Source organism: Camelus bactrianus, chromosome 16 (genome assembly GCF_048773025.1).
Source record: "Camelus bactrianus isolate YW-2024 breed Bactrian camel chromosome 16, ASM4877302v1, whole genome shotgun sequence".
NCBI lineage: Eukaryota > Metazoa > Chordata > Mammalia > Artiodactyla > Camelidae > Camelus > Camelus bactrianus.
In genome coordinates this window covers 36341664-36360762 of record NC_133554.1, presented here as the reverse complement: position 1 = coordinate 36360762, position 19099 = coordinate 36341664, and the positions used below count along the sequence as shown (strand labels likewise).

Below are 19099 nucleotides of genomic sequence, written 5' to 3'. Positions count from 1 at the left end.
AATGTAAAAAAGCAGGAGAGCATTCAGGTGGGGATGATGACTGAGAAATGTTTTGGTGTTAAAAGGCATTCTCCTATTTCCACAGGGTGGGAGAAACAGTGGTCTAGATCAGAGCTTCCCACACTTGAATGTGAGTCACTGGGGATCCTGTTAATATGCAGATTTGGGGGGGGCCTGAGATTCTACATTTCTGACAAGCTCCCAGGGGATGCCAGTGCTCCTGGTGGGAGGACCACACTTTGGTGGCAGGATGCACAGGAAGACATCTCTGCTTTAGCAGAACACACCAGGCCCATGGTGATCTGGCCTCTGCCTACCTCTCCAGCCCCAGGCCTCCCCATTGGATCCAGCTACCCCAGGACACCAGGGCTGTTCTTGGCCTTTGCTCCTGATTCCCCTCCCTCTGCCTGGCATCTTATCTCCCCACGACCCTCATGCCCCTCTAACTCCCGCGCACTGCGCAGCCACCTGCAGGCCTGAGACCAGGACCAAAGGTCATCTCCTCTCTGAAGCCTCCCCTGAGAGACCTTTTTTCTCCCTTCCAGACCGATGAGCCTCTCCTTTGGGTCCCAGCTATCCTGTGTCAGCCAGGGCTGGATGACATTTGCCCACTTACACGGCTCCTGTCTAGACTGCAAATGCCTGCCACTCCTTAAGGCTCTTTACACAGAGCTGCTGGATCAATGCATTTCCATCTCCTACGTAAAAGGAGCCCTTGAGATTGTCTCTAGACTGTGAATGCTTTGAAAACCTGGACTGGGCTTTCCATCCGTGTCCCTGAGTGCCTGGCACATAGTAGGCGCTTTTGGCAATTAATTTTTGTGCATTTTTTTTTAAGAAAAAGTGCATGAAGCAGGACTTCTCAGAATAATAAAAATCAGGCTTTTTCTTGCTGCTTAACGGATGCCTGCCTCCAACGGTGCTTTGGACACAGGACATCAATTCTCCAGGTTCCTTGCACCTGTGGAGACCGAGTATCCAGCACAAAGGCCCACTCTGAGAGTGAGCTCGGAATCCTAGCAGGCTGCAGCGTGCTCCCGTGCTCCAGACTCTCAGAATTCAGGCCAGAGCCCGCAACCTCTCCTCTCGCGGAGGTCCTGGGTACCGGACACTATGAGTCTTTCCCCTGGGAGCAGAGATGTCAGGGAAACCATAGCAACCAGCCGCATCCACTCTTGCTAAGTCCCACTTGTGATGGGGGCTGGGGAAACGTGCTACTCTCAATAGCTGCTCAGGCCTTCCAGCAACGTGGAAAATTTATGATTATTTTTAATTTAATTTTAATTTCTATCAAAGCAATATATGTACATAATTTAAAAAGCCAAATGATGCCCCAAGGCTTTCTAGTAAAAAAAACAGCAGTTTCCTGCTCTACCTCTCTTCCACCCCCAAGTCCCCCTCCTCAGAGGCAACTCCTCTCAACTGTTTAAACTGTTTCTTCTGCTACTGACTTTCAGATTTTCATGGACACCAAGTACTTGACAGTTATTTCTTGGTTTTTAAAAATTTTAGACATTATCTATTGAATCCCTACCGTGGGAGCTTCTCACATGAAGCATCCTGCCGTATTCACTTCCCTTTCACCTTCCTATATGTGGTTAGGTCAGTAACCAACATAAAATATCCATAATTTTACATAATTATGACTAGGTAACTACTGTCCACACTCCAGCCTTATAGTATCTAACCTTTTGGGTCCTCTTATTGTGAAACTATTTTGTTTTTCCTGGTTTTATTTTGTTTTTCCTTCTTGTTTGTTGGTTTGTTTGGCTTGCTAGGTACCAATCACAGAAATGGCAAAAAAAAAAAAAAAAAAAAAGAACAAAAAAGTCAAACTTACAGAAAGAGAGAGCAGAAAAGTGGTTGCCAGGGGCTGGGGGTGGGGGAAACAGAGAGGTTGGTAAAAGTGGACAAATTTTCAGTTATCAGATGAATAAGGTCAGAGGATTTCATATAAAACATGGTGACATTAGTTGATTATACTGTAGCGTATAATTAAAATTTGCTGAGAGTAGAACTTACATATGCAGATATATAGGAAACATATATAGTAATATGTTTGAAACCAAATTTTACCTTCACTTCATTGGTAGCTTGCTGGATACAGAGTTCTATCTTAGAAAAGACAGATTCCCACCCTCCCAAGCCCCTGCCTAAAATTTGAAGACATTTTCCATTGTCTTCTGACTTTAAGTGCACCTGTTCAGAAGTCCATTCTGATTCTGGGTCCTAGGTATGTGACTACCTTTGTTTTTCTCTCCAGAAACTTTTACAACTTTCTCTTTATCTCCATGAGCCTGCATTTCACAAGGTCTGGTTGTTTCACCACTTAGTGCGGACAGGACTTGGTGAATTCTTTCGATACGGAAAATCACATGGGTCAGCTGGGAGTTTTTTCTTACTTTATTCCTTTGGCAACATCCTCTTCTCCACTCTCTCACTTTTGTTATTCTAGGACTCCTGGTTATAGGATGTTGGGCTTTCTGTATTTATGCTCTCATTTTCATATTTTGTTCTCTCCCATTCTCCATCTGTCTTTTTGTTTTACTTTTCAGGAGATTTCCTCAATTCCAATCCTTCTGTGGGTTTAAAAAAAATGTTTGCAATCACATTTTTAATTTCCTGGAGGTTTTTTTTTTTTTAACTTTTCCTTTGAATGTTAGTTTTTAATAGCATCCTATTTTAATAGCTGATGTTTATGAATGTGCTATCATCTCTTATCTCTTGAGAGTTTTAATTAAAATGGTTTGATGTTTCCTTCTGCTCCCTACATTTGTTTTTTTTTTAATTTATGAAACGTACATAAAGACTAGTATTATTCAAGCATTTTCTAAGTATTTCACAACTATTAACTCATTTCAATCTTCCCATCAATCTTACAGAGTAGATAATATTATCATTCTTATTTTAGAGGTGATGGAACTGAGGCTCAGAGAGGTTAAATAACCTGCCCAAGGCCACATAGCTGGTAAGTTGTGTATAGCCAGGATTTGATCCCAGGCTCTAGAACTTGTGCCATTAACCATTATCCCTATTTCCTCAAAGTTTCTTTTTTTGTTTGCTTTTGGTTGCTTTGCTATTGATGGCTTCCCTCAAATGCCTGGCTTTTTGACTGTCCATTCATAGTTAAGAGGTACTTACTCCAGACCATCTTCCTTGTGTGTGGGAGGACTTACACAGGGGACTTCACTAGGGTGACCTAACTAGGTCATTTGTGTGGCGACTCCTGACTGTCATTCTCTGGGAATTTTTCCTTGAGTTTGTCAGTGTCTCCAGGAAGGGAGTCCCCCAGACTTCTGCTTGGGGGTGGGTGGGGTAGATTAGCCTGGCTGGGGTGGGGGCGGTTTCCTGACTCAGTAAGCAGAATTTCACCTTATTTCCTTGTTTTCTGTAGAATCTCACCCTCGCCCTCAGCTTTGCCTGGCTTCCCCCAGCCCAGAGCCTGTTTCAACCTTATCTTCTGCTGGGGTGCACTGAGATTTTTATCTGGCTGTTTTGGGCCATGGGAGGCTATCTGGGGGACTGAACAGCTCCCTGTACAGACTTATAACTAATCCTCCAAGATTTTAGCTGCACCTTTCTGCCCCGTTGTCAGCAGTATCTGATGCCTCTGGTCCCCGATCCTTTCTGGTTTGGGGGTGGGGTCCGTGGTGAGAACTGTTTGGCTTTGGTTGGTTTCCCTGAGCAGACCCTCCTCCTTCATCCTTGTCTGCTCTGCCAAGTCAGCTACCATCTGCTCTCTATTTTCCAAAAATTTGCTGACATCTACTGTTTCTTAATAGATGGAGTTTGGGGAGTTAACCTCCATGAACACTTAGGTTCAATCCACTGTGTCCAACCGAAAGTCTAGACGGTTAACTTCCCTACGGCTCTGGAGTTCCTTTCACCATCCTAGGAAACGGGGGAGAGATGCTCATAGTTGATCTCTGGGATGGACATGGCCATAGAATCAAGGGACAGTTTTCAGTCCCAATATCCTCAGTTGTCCATTCAGTGGTTTTCAAACTGAGTTCCTTGGAGCCCTAGGGTTCCTCAGGGAATGTCTCAGGGCCCACCACAGTGAGCATGGAAAGATCAAACTGGGGCCCCCCCTCTTGAGCTGAACCAGAACACCTCTACCTTTATCTGTTTTACATATTTGGGCTGTGCTAAAGCTTTTGTTCAATACAGAGATTCTGCTATGGGAAAGAAAAAGAGGAAATGATGGAAAAGAGGAGCAGCTATAACCTATCATTATATGCCATTCTCTCTCCAAAGATGTCACTGGAACCTTGTTTTTTATTTTTTTTCCCCCTGAGCTATTTTCATGGCGGTGCTTTTACAATCACATTTCAAGCATTAAGGGAATGTAGTGGAAGGGGAATCGCTTTTGGGTCCATAAGTGGGTTTTCAGTTTGGTTCAGCTACTTAAGGTGTGTGTCCTTGGGGAGCTTCCTCAACCTCTCTGGACTCCGGTTTCTTTCTCTTTCGATGGGGGATGATATCCTCATTAGGAGGGTCACTTGGAGGATTCATAGGATAGAATGTTCATGGCACATAGTAGCTACTCATTAATACTAGTTTCTACCTCCCCTTGGCCCCGTCAGTGTACACAACACAGCAATTTTTTTCTCTCTCTGAACAAATATATCAACAAGTATTTATTGCCCTGGTGTACGTCAGTGAGTCAGACAGTCCAAGATCCCTGATCTCTTGGAGCATGCGTTTCAGTAGAAGAGACTGATCACACAAAAAATAAATAGGATTGACCACACACACACACACACACACACACACAAAGGCAACAAAAATCACATGGTATAGTTGAAGGTGACACACGACATGGAACAAAGGACAAACAGATAAGGAGGGGTGAAGGGGTGGGGTGTGGGCGCAATTTTAAATAGGGCAGACAGGGTAGGTGATAGCTGAGCAAAGACTGGACGGAGGTGAGGCGATGAGCCACGTGGGTCTGACCAGGGAATTCTAGGCAGGGGGAATGGAGAATGCAGGTGCTCGAAGGTAAGTGTTCCTGGAGTGTACAAGGAGTCACAGGGAAGGCAGTGTGGCTACAGCCAAGTGACCAGTGGGACAGAGCAGTAGGGACTGAGGCTGGGGAGATGGTACAGTGCAAGAGATTTACCTCGCTTAGATCATGGGCTCTCAAGATAATTCCTTTGCTCAAAAACAGAATGTCAAATGCATTTTTCTACAATCCTAGGATTTGGGGACATCAAGGCAGAGTTTACGTCATAAACAGTGTATTCTGCATCAGGGTGAACGAAGGCCAGAGGAGGATGAGGAAGGGAGGGGCCCTGTTTGTGGTCTCTCCAGCTTTGAGCCTGTCTATCTACAAGGCGAGCTCATTAGGGAGCTCCCTGCACAGCGATTCTGGTTTGCTCGGGTGTAACCCATCCCCACCTGTCACCCTTGCCCCTGCGTCCGCCCATACAGCCATTCACGGGACTGTCTTGGGAGCACCTTCCCAGCTGCCGTCCACCTGCTTCCCCAGGGCTCCCATGTGCTTCTGTGAACTCGCTCCCTGGTCACTGATTGGTCTAGGGCGAAGGCCACCTGACTCAACTGGACCAATGATTCTTTTCCCTATTTTTTTTTCTTTCTTTCTTTCTTTTTTTTTTTTTTTTAAACAGGAGCTCAGTGAGAGACTCTGAACAGTCTCTTGTTGATGGTAGAATGTGTAAAATATAAATCTATTCAGTCATGTGTGAAAAAAAATACATACAGAAAAAGCCTGCCTCCAGTTTGAGAATAAAGCAATTTAGAGAGAGGAGAGGTGAGGAACCGAGTGGGCAGGAGCCTTCATTTCCCATTGTTCTGACGCTGCACCCTAGCCTTCCTGCTGCTTGCTTGTGGAAGCTTGCCTTGGATTCCAGGGCCAACACAATTCCTTTTATGCCCAAGCTTGTTCGAATCTGGCTTCTCTTATGTGCAGCCTAGATAACCCACTGCCTATTTCTTTTATCTTTGAAGTTACTCAGAGGCATCTACACAGAGTTTCAGTTTTAACAACCTCCCACCTGCCTTCAATTTAATTTCTTTTAGAAAATGCTGGTCATGAAATCTGCGCTGCTGTAGTTCAAGACAGCTTCTCTGTCCTTTTTCTATTTTGTGAGCTCCTCCATGCAAAAGAAGGTTTTCCATGGTCAAAAGCCTTGGGGGAAATAAATGTTGCATGCAATATTCCCATCTTGGAGATTCGTGATGTAGGGTGTTAAAGAATTCCTGCCATGGATTAATGTCTTTAACTTTGCCTAACCAGGGTTTCCCACATCCTCTTTATTCCTGTTACAGGTAATATCCCAAACTCCTGACAGTCTGATTTGGGGGCATCCTTCAAGATCAGGTGTTCATGTGACTGAGCCTGCCTTCTTTAAAATGGACTATTTCCAGGGCGCCCTGCACAAGGATGTTTGGCCAAGGTGCCATTGTCAGCCCGGAGGAAAGGACCCTTGTGATAGTCACTTCATAGTCACTTTCTACTCACTAAGCATGACCCCATAGGGCTGCGTCCACCCAAAGAGGGTGCCTTTTACTAATCCCCTCACTGGCACCAAAGGTCCTTCCTGTCATTCAGAATTACACCCAGGGAGTGGCTCCCTCACTACTTTCTTAGATTTCTGAGAGGGGAAGCAAGATGTGTCAGAGGCTCTGCTTTGAGAATGAGACTCCCAGATGCTAAGGTGCTCCAGGATCCTTAATTAGGTATGGAGTGTTTGGAATATCCTCTGCCCTTGGGGTAGTCTGGCCATCCTCCCATCTACTGGTCACCGTGTCATCTTTCCCGTGTTTACAGAGAGCTCTCACAGGATGGGCTAGTAAAACAAGAGCTGGGGGGGGGGGGTGTGGGTGTTGTCCTAGGTCTGACTCTATAAAGCCAATTTCCCGTCTTACTGCACTGCCACCATCATCAAGCTGCCTGCGGCCATGCCCTCAACAATTCCTGTCTTCTCCATTGTCACTCAGATATCTCCTCTAAGGACTGGGGCTCCTTTTCCTGGGGATTGAGAGGAGGTGGGAAGGCCAAGGAGACAAGATGGGGCCTGGCAGGTCAGGAAGGCTGCCTCCCTCCTGAGGACTGGGGGTCCAGTCTGTGACCAAGAAGCAGGATGTGGTCTCAGGTGGCCTCATGGACAAGCACCCCTCACCTGCCAGGGCCCATCTCTCACCCTTCAGCAGGTGTGTAGGCCCCACTCCCACCCACATGAAACTCACCCCCACCCCCAGCCCAGGAAACAATCAGCTTTGAGGTGACCAGAGTCTCCAAGAGACACCTGTTGCACAGTGACTTCTCTGCCTGAAGAAGGATACCATGGAGGGAGGCTGGATGGACGGATTCAGGGGGCCCGAAGTCACCTCACCGCAGCCTCCTTCCCTGACAAACGGGGGAGAGGGAACCCACCCTAGCACTTAGCACTGTGGGGAGGGGAAGCCGGGAGGCAAGAATATTATGGCCCCAGAGGAATGGGTGTGTGTGTTGGGGGGGGTGGGGTGCTGCAGAGGCAAAACTCCAAGAAGTCAACCAGAGCAGCTGAAGCCGTACGGTCCAACATGGCAGCCGCTAGCCCTCCCTGCAACCCTGTGGCAATTTAAATGAACAAACTTGAAATGATGTTAAAAATTCAGTTCCTCATTCTCGCTGGCCACATTTCGGATGCTCAGTGTGGCTACTGCAGAGGACCGCGCAGAGAGCATGTCCATCGCTGCAGAAAGTTCTATTGGACGGCAAGGGTCAGTTTCCTCTCTGACTGGTTTCTTCTGGCCCCTGCCCTGCTTTAACTCCCCTTTCTTCACGCCCCGACGATCCGGCCTCAGAGGACGTGGTTTGAGTGAGAAGTGCTGATCTGTCGCTGGGGACGACTTCTGCTCACACAGCCTGCAGGGGGTACACTGGAGTTTCTGGTGGATTCTGTGTGCAGGTGTGGGTCCTGTGAGCCAACAAGCTCCTAAGAGGGAGGGTCTTTGTCCCATGTCTTCCACATCCCTGACCACGCCCTGCATGGCATTAGGCACACAGTAGGTCCGTAAACACGGTTACGGGTATGTCCGGAATTGGTGCAGCTCATGGTCAGGCTGACTGCTGGTCGAGCAGCTTGGGCCAGTGCCATCCTGGCCTGGCCGCGAATTCACCGCATGGCTGTCAGGAGGTCACTGCTCCCAGCCTGGCCTCCGCTCTCCCTCCTAGAGGGGATGAGGGTGGCTGGAGACAGGTGGCTTCTTTCCCGCTCTGACCCTCCATGGCTGCCGGGGGCAGAATGCAGATGCCCGGGGACATCTGTGGTCGGAGCCCATTCCATCAGCCGCCAGTGCTCGGACCCCGCAGGGAGCTGTGCGGGGTGAGGATGTGTGTGAAGTGGGGTGCCTGCATTGCAAATGTGTGCATATATGTGTGTGTGTGTGTGTATGTCTATACACGTGTGTTCACTCTTGACTCCAGGTAACAGGTGAGAAAGCCAATGTCACAATGGAAGGACATAACTAACTTCTGGTCAGTCTGCGGGCATGGACCCTCCAGGACTTACTTTATTTCTTTGTTTCTCTCCTTTCAGTAAGCAGTTCCATAAACAAATATAAATGGGTGTCTGCAAGGCACCGCCTCTCTCTGGGGACCGAGACCCAGCTCCCAGGACTCAGGGTTGCCTAAGGGCCCCCAGGTCACAGGACACAGGCTGGCCTGAGGGATGTTCTGGAGATCCAGGCCCTGTGGGCCCCCCTCAGGGTTACCGGAGCTCGGCACTAACACAAACCTCCATCTGTGAGCTGGAGGGGAGGGTGCTAAATGTAGGAAAGTGGGCGCGGTGGTGGGGACGGAGCCCGGAGTTTGCGGAAAGTCACCCCCAGGGTGGAGGTCCTGGCTGCTCTCAGAAGCCCGGATGGCCTGGACATGCAAGGACCAGACCTCAGGATCCAGGTGATCGGCCACAGGAATCACGGGGTGGGGGCTGCAAGAAGTGGCGGCTGGGCTGCCTGCATTCCACCCCTCCTCAGCTCCAGCCTGAGGGCCCAGGCCTGCGTCCTGCTGGAATCTTCTCTCCCTTCACCCCTCCTCGTGGCCCCTCCCAGGCCCTCTCGAGACCCCTCTCCCCTCCCACTGCTATGCCCTGGACCCAGCGTTAACCTCGCTCTGGGTCTCCTTGACTTCCCTGGTCCCACTCTTGGACACCTCTTTACTTTCTGCACCTGGTGAGGTTCTAGAGGTTGCAGAACATCCCTAGACTGATGTTCTGATAGACTGATAGAGTGATGCTGCTTCACTCCCACCTCTGTTCCCATCATCACATCGTCTCCTCTGTCTGGCCTTCTTACGAGGACCCACCTGTATACTCCAGGATAACCTCAAGACCCCGTACAACTGCCCCACGCACTGGGATGCTTTCCCTGAGCCCTCCCTCCTCCCAGGTGAAGGCTGCCGTCCCGTCACAGCACTGGGTCCCCTCGTGTCACACTGGCCCCTGTGTCTCCCCCTCTAGGCTGTGATCAAGGACTTGGCCTCTTTCAAATTAATGTCCTTACTTTGGTGCAAAGCCTGAGATGGTATACGTGCGTAATGAATAGTTTGCTGAGTAAATAAATGACTAAATGGATGCATGTAATAAGCTCTGGGGCCTGTACAGATGGGGCCAATGCCCTGAGTCCGTGTGCTTTGGTTTCCAACAGCCCCTCCGCCTCCCCTCAGGGGGAGAAGTCTGCTTTCCCTTCCATGGGGTCTTGTGGCTGGGTTGGGATATTCAAGACGGTAGAAGGGAAGGGGTTGGTCCATCCCTTCCTCTTCTCCTGAAATGAAGCCGCCCACCAACCCAACCATACTTGTTAATTCAAACTTTCCTCCAGGCCTCCTCTCACCCTACCTGGCTTCCCTTTCCAGTATTCTCATTTACCCCTCCCTGCCCCCCACCCAGTGATATCCAGGGAAACCCAGGGCGTCGCAGCCCATGCCAGGGACATCCTGACCATTCACCGCATGTCAGCAACCCCTCGATGGAGAGCAGTCCTCCCCAGGGTGGCCCAGGACGGCCCACCGGACGCACGCCAGTCTTCCAGTCTGCACTCACCCCGCTCTCCCGCCATCCCCACTGCCCCAGCCCCCGCGCCCAGCTCACCTGTCTCTCCCCAGATGGGCAGGTACTCATCCTGCTGAATGTCCAGCATGATCTCCAGCCCGTTGCCTGTCCCCCCCTTGACCGTGGTCAGCAGAGGTTTGCCATCCTCGCCTGAGTTAAACATGTAACACTTCCCATATTTTGTAAACACCTGAAGGAGACAAGAGAGAGAGAGAAGCATATGGGTGACTTCAGACTGGGTTCCAGAGACTGGGGGGACCCCCGGAATCCCACAGCAGGCCAGCGTCCCCACAGCCCATCACAATCAGCCCCTCTGGGGACAGTGACTCCTTACCCCTGGCTAATGGCCTGACTTTTGCCAATTGGGATTGCTGCATCAAAGAGCAAATCTGGGCACCCTTGGGGTTTGTTGCAATGGGATCTGGTCTCTTCTCTCTTCGTACACCCCCTCCCCGGGAGGTCCTGCTCGCTTTCAAGTGTCAGCATTGTCTGCAGGCTCCTGACCTTCTCATCTGCACCTCCAGCCCCAAGCTCTCTCCTGGGCTCCAGTCACGCTGATCCTACTGCCTGATAAGCATGACCTCAGGGGGACCCACAGACTCCGACACTCAGCATGTTCCAGCGGGAACGAGCTTTCTCAGTCTCCTCGCCCCGCTGGATGGTTCTCCTGTACCCTATGTCTGGGGAATAGCATTGCCACCTGCCCAGGGGCTCATCCAGACCCTCAGGGTGGCTGTCCACGCTCCCTCTCCCTCACCCCAACATCCAATTAACCAGCAGGGCCCGTCCACACAGTCTCTACATTCAACTTGTATTTTGTCTTTTCTCTTCATTGCTGCCACAACTTAGGACCCCATCACACCCTTTGTTAACTGTGGTTCACTCTTTTTGAAATGCAAACCTGATTATATTAATCCTGTGCTTAAAATCTACAGTGGCTGACCACGCCCCTTAGAGTAAAACCCAGGCCCTCCCTCCACACCCGGCCTTCTGTGATGCTCTCTGCCTACTCTGTCCTCCTCTCCCCATCTGAGTCCACGAAAATCCACTAGAAGATAAGCTCACGGGTTCAGGGACTTGCTCTTCACGTTCAATGAGGCATCCATCCCTGGTGGCTAGCATCATGCCTGGCACCCGGGGGTACTTCTGAAATAAATGTCAAATGAATGAATGAATAAATAAATGAGTGAGTGAGTGGGTGCATGGAGCCAGGTCAAACCACCTGCAGCACCCCTGGATGTGCCCTGCTGGGTCACACACTTGTGGCTTTCTGTTGGCTGCTTCTGTCTGCTTGCACCTCCTCTCATTCCTCTTTCTGCCTGGGCAACCTCTACCTGTTCTCCAAGACTGTTTGGATGCACCTCCTCCTCCAGGAAGCCTTCCCGAGCTCCTGGAAGGAGCTGTACTACATCCCTCCTCACCACTCCCCTTGCCCCTCCGCCACTGTAGCTGTCATGTGCCACAGTAACCACAGGGTGGGTTTCGTTGCTCCCATGGTGCAGAGGAGGAAACCAAGGCCCAGAGAGATTAAGTGACTTGCCTAAGGTCACACAGCTATTAAGTAGAGAAGCTGAGATGCAAAGCCATGTTTGTCTGATTCTAATAACACAAGCGTGCTGTCATTGGGACATTTCTGAGCTATACACTGTTCCTCTCTGCCTTGCTTTTTCCACCAGCCAAACAATATTCATATGCATGAGCCCCTACTACATGCAAAGATTATGGGGATTGCAAGGAAGTCCAAGCCCTACTACCTGCCTTCACAACCTGCAGGAAGGGCCAGCAAAACACCAGATTCTGCATTTTCCTCCACTGTACAAAACAGCTCTGAGTCCCTGGCCAGCTGCACTATTTCAGGACAGCCAAGCCCCACTCTCTCAGCTTCATGGTTGGTGGAAGACAGCTGGAATAAAATTTTTCAAAGAGCTCTATCATTACAAATGTACATAGCACTGAACTTGGCTAATGGACTGTCCCCGGAGAGATGCTCTCAGGGACCACTGTGATGCACAGATTCAAGCACTTTGTGCTTAGCACATCCGATGCAAGGGGCTGAACATGTGTGATTTCTGGAGTGCTCCAACAGAACTTTTCTCTTTAGACCCACTAAAAATCCTCTTTGGCTCCAAAATTGTTTATAATATTAACGTGCTTATGTATATGAAAAGATTTGGGAGTAAAAGTACATTTCAGCTTAGCATCAGATTGTTGCAAGTTCCAACCCCTCCCTTTCCTGCCATACTTGAACTTCAGGATATTGGGCTGGGGTTAGAATGTGGTGTGTACTCCTGGAGTCAGCTGGGATCGAAGCCCTACCGCAAACATGCTGTGTGGCATTGATAAAGGTACTGATCCTCTCTGAGCTTCCAAAGAGGGTGAGAAGATAAGAGAACTGAAAGGGGTCTTAGAGGTCATCCCGTCCCCCAACCTTACTTTGTAGGTGAGGCTGGAGACCTGGGGGAGAGGAAGGCTGTGCAGGAAGGACGTGTCCACCTGGGACGCGGACTCCTCGTCCAGCCTGTTCCCTCTTTCATAACAGCCTCCCTCCGTTTCCCCACTTAGAAGAGGAGATGCAGGATCTCGGAGACTGACCATCAGCCGACCACTGACAGTGCCTGCTCTGTGCCGGGCACTGGGCTGGCACCACCGAAGCCTCATGAATCCATTTCTTCTCCTGTCGAGGAGGGAGAAGACCCGTCTTTGCAGTGGGAGTGGCAGAGACTCGCTCCCCATCCTTGGCTGCCCGTGCCAGGCCTGGTATTCTTCCTGGGCCCAGCTAGAGGGGTCCTGCGGGTGCCCCAGTGTCAATCCCAGCTTTCCTGCCCCCTCCTCTGGGAGGTGGGTGCACAAACTTGCCAGGCATCCCCTGACACAGGTCAGACGCTCTTCCCCTACAAGGCCTGGAATGTTCTCCCCACACTCTTTGCCTGGACTATTTGTGATCAGACTTGGCTTAAATGCCACCTCCTCAGAAGCCTGGCCGGGCCACCCCCACCCCTGCTCCCAGCCTCCATTTAAATTGGAGTTTCTTGTTTTACAACCTCAGATCTCCGGTATTTTTCCTTTATGGCGCCCATTAGAGCGTGTACCTAGATGGTTCTTCGTGTGATTATTTGTCGGGTATGTCTTCCACCAGACTGTACGCCTGGAGAGTGCGGGGACTGTGTCTGTATTGTTGAACAGATGAATGCATGGGCTTCAAGGTGCTGCCACCTCCCATCCGCCTGCCCACTTCTGGGAAGCGCCCTTCGGTGCTGGCCAGCCTTGCTGGCCCCGGCGGGAGCCCACGCTGACATCTCGGCCAACTCCCCTCCCCTCCCTTTCTCTACTCCTGCCCTTCTCAACTTCCCACTTAACTGTTCCGAAGCATTTTCGCTTGATTCTCCAGGAAGGTGTTAGAGGAAACAATCTTTTTCAGGAGGGAAGACAGTTTACCTTCGTGGGGGCAGGAGAGGGGGCTCAGGGATGGGCAGGCACACGCCGGCTGCACCTCCCTGCCCACGCTCCTGCCTGACTGTTCTGAGAGGATAATTGTCCTCTCTGCTCAACATCAAAGGCCTGAGAGCTATTCAGACATGGCACCGTTTTCCTGCGAACTTGGGACAAGATGCTGCTCTCCTTCCCCGTTTTGGTGCATAATGACGTGTAAGTGGAACACACGCTTCAAATGTACGCCTCATCGCCCCCAGCCAGAAAATACCATTCATTTAAGTCTGGACCGTCAGGCCGAGCTCGCGGCTTCCCCAGACCTGCCATGCTCCCGGGCACCTCTCTGCTCTCCTGGTGAGTGCCGACAGCCCCTCCGCAGATGGCAGGGTTGGCCTTGCCGGGTTGCTGGGAGTCTAGAATTGCCCTGAGTTGGATCAGTCTGTAAGAATGAATGGTGCACATTTCAAACCTGGATCTCGAAGAGTGACGGTGGCGGGGAGCCTGAGATAAAAACAGGCCCCGCGACCATCATCTTCACTGCTGACATTTGCACCGTGCGTTACAGTTTAGAGAGCCTCAACTTTCTCAATGGCCTCGTTAAGTTGAAGGGAAGGAAACTAACATTCTCCGAGCCTCTGCTCAGTGCTGGCCCTTGCCTGGCATTTTCAAAGGAGTGACCTCATTCCGAATTGGGGTCCCAACCACCCCGATGGGGAGGCATCTTATTCCCATGTGCCCATTTTACAGTTGAGGAGACTGAGGCTGGGGAAGAGGTAGGTAGTGGAGCTGGGACCCACAGGTGTGATTTTATCACCAAGGAAGTTACCAGGAAGGCACACTTGGGATTTCGAGCCAGACAGGAAGGTATCAAAGCAGCTTGCTCATTACTTGTCAAGTCTGTGGCCTTGAATGGGGCATTTACTTTTCCCAATTCCAGTTTCCTCATCAGCAAATTGAGCAAGATAATATGGCACACCGAAATGAGAGATTTGTTTGGAAGATTCCATAATAGACATCTTTACAAGTTATAAATTCATCCTGGGGCGGGGTGTGGGGTTACTATGTTTGTCCTTTTCAGCAGAAGAGAGAGAAGTTATTTGGGATATGGGGGGACATCAGTGATGAATTGAAGAATGAAGGGCTGAGGGGTCCTGTCCTTTCTGCTTATCGTCTTGAAGTAGTCAGAGGGATGGAAACCGTCATGTACATGGAGTGCTTATTCCTTAAGAATGTTAAGCCTGTTACTGGAAGCCCAGGGTAGCCAATGGGATTACGGGGGCCATGGAGTCCTGTAGGAGAGGGAGATGCTTTGATGCATACAATCCTCTCTGAAAATATACATTGGGATTCCAACAACGGAATTGTAACCAGTTATTGGTGCAGTGTGTAGCCACTGCCAGTCTGAAGCTGGCATGTTCTAAATCCAAGAAACCTGAATGCAGGGTTTGGGAGAGGGTCTCACTGCCTCCCAGTAGCTCTCGGAGTAGCTCTGATGTCACCGACTGGCTTTGTTGCCCTCTCGGGATCGCCATTCACATTTTATCTGCTGTCACTCATTTTTGCAGCAGTCCTGAGGTTGGTATTCTCACCCCCGTCTTACAGATGAGGAAACTGAGGCCCAGAGAGGCTGGGTCAGGTCACAGGGCTGGTATGTGAAGAGTCCAGGGTGAAATTCACTTTTGCCTAATTCCAAAGCCTGTGCTCATGGCCCCTTGTTCCTGGTACCTACAGCTCACCCCATCACCCCCTCCCAACCTGCTCTGTTCCCTGCAGACTGATGAAATTGGTGCCTTGCTAACACGAGGGCTCTCCCACCTGGTAGTGGAGGAGGTGTATCTCAGAGTCTGGGGAATCTTGCGAAAGTGCGGGCCCCCAAAACCTTCTTGCCCAAATGTCTCATTTTGCAGGTAGAGGATCTAAGGCTCAGAGAGGTGGAGTGTCCTTCCCCAGGTCACACAGCTAGTTTGGAGGCAGAGTTGAGATCAGACCTGGGCTTAATGGCTTGGGTCTGTGCTCTTCCTCTAAAGCCGGGTATTTGCACATGCTAGGGGTTGGAGATTATGTCCAGGGTCCTTTCTGCCTTTCCCCTTCCCAGGGGCACTGCATCCAGGAATAACAGAAAGGGTACAGCTGCTGCTGGCCCAAGTGCCAGCCTCTAGGCTCGCGTGACCTGCTGGGGCATCCTGCCTTACAGAGCCCGGGAGATGCAACGTGGAGGCCTTGCTGGGAAAGGCTAGAGATGGCTGAAACCCACGAAAACAGAGTTCTCTGGTCCAATTAGTAGTGCAAACAACATTTCTACACCATGTTCCTACTTAAGAAAATAAATTATGTATAAGTTCTCTTCAAGACTGTTGCAATATCCACTTGCCAGCACACAACTGGGCCTGCAAAGCTTCCAACCTTCCCAGCCTTCATTAATCCTGACCTTTAAGGCTTCTCCGAGGCAGTGAGTTTCTCGTCTCTTCTTGCTTATGACACTTGAAGGAAATGGAATTGTACTGCTCCAGAAGGCCTCTGAAACTCAGCCTTTTGTCCCCCCACCACCCCGAGCTGAATGCACTTTCCTCACCAAAAGTTGCTGAAATTTCTCATTCAGGCTGTTTTCAAAATTACAGAGGTGCTAAAACCCAACGTTCAGTTTCATCGGCTCTGTTTTCCTCTATCAAACTCCTCAAACCCGTTTCACCTGCTGGGAAGTGAGACAGTCTGTCAAATGCGTTAGCAGGCTTCCAGGCAACAAAATGAAGCTGCCTTTTCTTTTCTGAAGTTGCGAGGAACGTGTTTGAGAATGACACACGGCAGAGGGAGGCACTCAAGAGGGGGCCACCGCAGACGGGCAGCGCTTAGAAGGCAAGGACAGCATCGTATTCAGAAACCTGCTTGGTTTTTCACATCTCCCTGTAACAAGAATTTCTGACCACCTATCGTATTCCAAGCACTGTTGCATGACCGTGCTTTTCCCCGTAATGGGATTAAAAAGGCAATTTCAACAAATTTCCCATGAAAGCACCTCCGTGTGGCTGTCACTGTCCTTGGGAGAGAGGGAGACAGGGGAACGCGGCTCCTTGGCAGCCCTCATCCCAACCAAGAGACTTCGGTCTCTTTCAGGAAATCATTAATACCATTCTTCTTGGGGCTTCTTTATGGGGGGAAGAGAAGAATGTGGAATCATTGGGTGTTTACTGGAGTCAGGCGTGGCATGGATCGCGTTACATACCTTTTATCTGTTAAGGCTCACAGAGCCCTCTGATGTGGGTGTCATTCTCCGCAGTTTGTAGATGGGAGTATCGAGGCTCTGCGAGGCTAAACACCTTATCCAAGGTCCTACAGCTAGAGTGGTTTGCCTGACTTTTCCCTTTATACGTATGGGTTGTTGGAAGAACGCTTAGCATTATCTGAATGTTCAACATGGGACTGTGACCCCCTCCTGCACACCCTCGCCCCTGTCTCCCAGGATGCAACGCTGGCTGTGGCAGTTTCACTAAGAGGCCCTCCTGCCTCCTCACCCCGAGCCTGACACACAGCCCGGGCCTTCTCTGCTGGGCTGCTGCCCAGAGAGCTTCAGATGTGTGAGCACCACGTGGAAGAAAAGAGCATCAGGTGACTGCAAAGCTGTCAGCTGGGGGACAGCGGTGTGGAGGGGAGCAGCGGGTGGCTGCGTGCTCGCCTGCAGTTCAAACGTTTTGTGGGCAAATGTTCCCTCGGAGGACGGCTCCGGTGGGCAGAGGGGCAGCCTGGAGATGCTCCAGCTGCTCACCCGGAGGGAGTCGTCTGAAGTGCCACACCTCCACAGACGCACCCCTCCAGGAACCTCATGTGAGAATCCCAAATTGGGCCTGATGGGGGTTACGGGGCTGGGAGTGGGGAGCCGGAAGCCGTTCAGGTGGGGCTGCAGCTGGGCTGGTGGGGCTGGGGGGAGTGGAGTCTGGGCATGGTGGAAGTTTCAGATGGCACCCAAGGACGGGTCGGTGGCTCTTTCTGCTGGGATCCTCCACTGTCCGTCTCCTGTGGGCAGGCGGGGCTATGTCATTTTCATCTCTGGATTCCCAGTGCCTGGCCCCGTACCTGGCACACAGTAGGTACCTACTTAATGGGCAGGTACAAGAAAAAAGTCAAGCAGTAACTTGGGAACCAGGCAGCCCCGGCTTCCAAAGCTGGCTCCGTACAGACTTGGGGAAGCCATTTCATCTCTCTGGATCTTGATCCCTTATCCTGGAAATGCTGGTACGAGTAACTTCCAACAGAATTGTTGTAAAGATCAAAAAGGCTACAGTGATCTGAAAACACTCTGTAGGGAAAAAAATGCTCAGCCCAAGCAGAGAACACTCCTGCTTGTGGTCTGTATCCTACCTGAGCCCTGAAGGATCGGGGAAGTGAGAGTTGTTACTTGCCTGTAGAAATGGAATCTGAGATGTGGCTCCACCTGGGACCACGTATGTGGCTCATCCATTCATTCACATGCTTGGTGAACATCTACAGAACTTCTCTTGCATTCGAGAACTGCCCCAGGCACAGGGGATGCAGAGATGAATCAACTCTTTTGAAACCACCTAGTAGGGAGAGTGACCCTGCAGGATGATCCTGGGTGTTGCCAAGTGCTGTGGGAGTGCACAGAAGGAGGCTGTCTGATGGGCAGTGGTGGTGGTGGGGGGGTCTCGGAGGAGGGCTGATACAGAATTCTCTCTAGGGACAGCACTGGTGACACCGGTGGTATTTAGCAGGTTGAGACAGATCCCTTAGGCTGGCTCCTGGCCTTAGCAGGGCCATGCTGATGCCAGGAAGGCCAGTGGTGTCCGCTCAGCCCTGCCTGTCAATCCATCACTCCAGCTCTTTTCTGCTTCCAGAACCAAACACCTCCCAGGTAGACACCCATGGGTTCTACTCAGAGGCGGGCAGGATTTGTGGAAGAACACAGAATTTAGAGTCAGATGACCCTGGCTGAACACCTACTATGTGCCAGACACCGTGCACAGTGAATTATAGAGCTTAGCTGTCACAGCTGGCGGATGATTATTAAGACAGAGATGCAGTGACCAAGAGGAGCTGGCATCTGATTCTCTCCAAGAAGACCAGTGTCAGTCTCAGAGGATCCCGCTGACCTGCTCTCCCAAGCCTGGCCCTCTGATCTGCCCACTGTCAACAGGTTGCCAAGCCAAACCTAGGGATATAGGGTCAAGGCAAGCAGATTAACAAAAAGAGCTTTTTTTTTTTCTAGCAAGCCAAGGCTGACTGCAAATACCACCCTCTTAGCCATCACGAGATGTGGGGAGCAGGACCCAAGAGGGGTTCCCTGCCTTCAGGAAGCTCAGAAAAAGTGAAGAGGAAAGAATGGGCACAAATCGACCCCAGCCCGTTACTATGTCCCCCTGCTGCTCCCATTCCCTCCTAACCCTGCTGCCGGGATTCCTGCCTCCCCAGCTGGTGCCAGTTCCCAGGCAAAGCCGATTGGTTACAGGGTGTGTTCAAGGCGCAGCATCCCAGATGCACCGGGACGTGGCGCTGAGTTCTGCCACAGTCGGCTGTTCCGGGGGGCAGAGCCCCGCGGCGGGGCCCATCTCAGTCCATGTTCTGATTACTCACGAGATAATGGAGGCGAAGTGCCTGGCAGA

The 19099-nt window shown here is 50.8% G+C and overlaps 1 protein-coding gene across 2 annotated transcripts in view; it reads right to left on the bottom strand.

Annotated features, from left to right (window-relative positions):
• ASIC2 (acid sensing ion channel subunit 2) overlaps window positions 1-19099 on the bottom strand; it is a 952118-nt gene that overhangs the window by 70153 nt on the left and 862866 nt on the right. For both annotated transcript variants that reach the window (XM_074343041.1, XM_074343040.1), the window contains exon 2: window positions 10098-10248. In XM_074343041.1, coding sequence (XP_074199142.1) covers window positions 10098-10248 — 151 coding nt within the window. The remainder of the gene's footprint in view (window positions 1-10097; window positions 10249-19099) is intronic.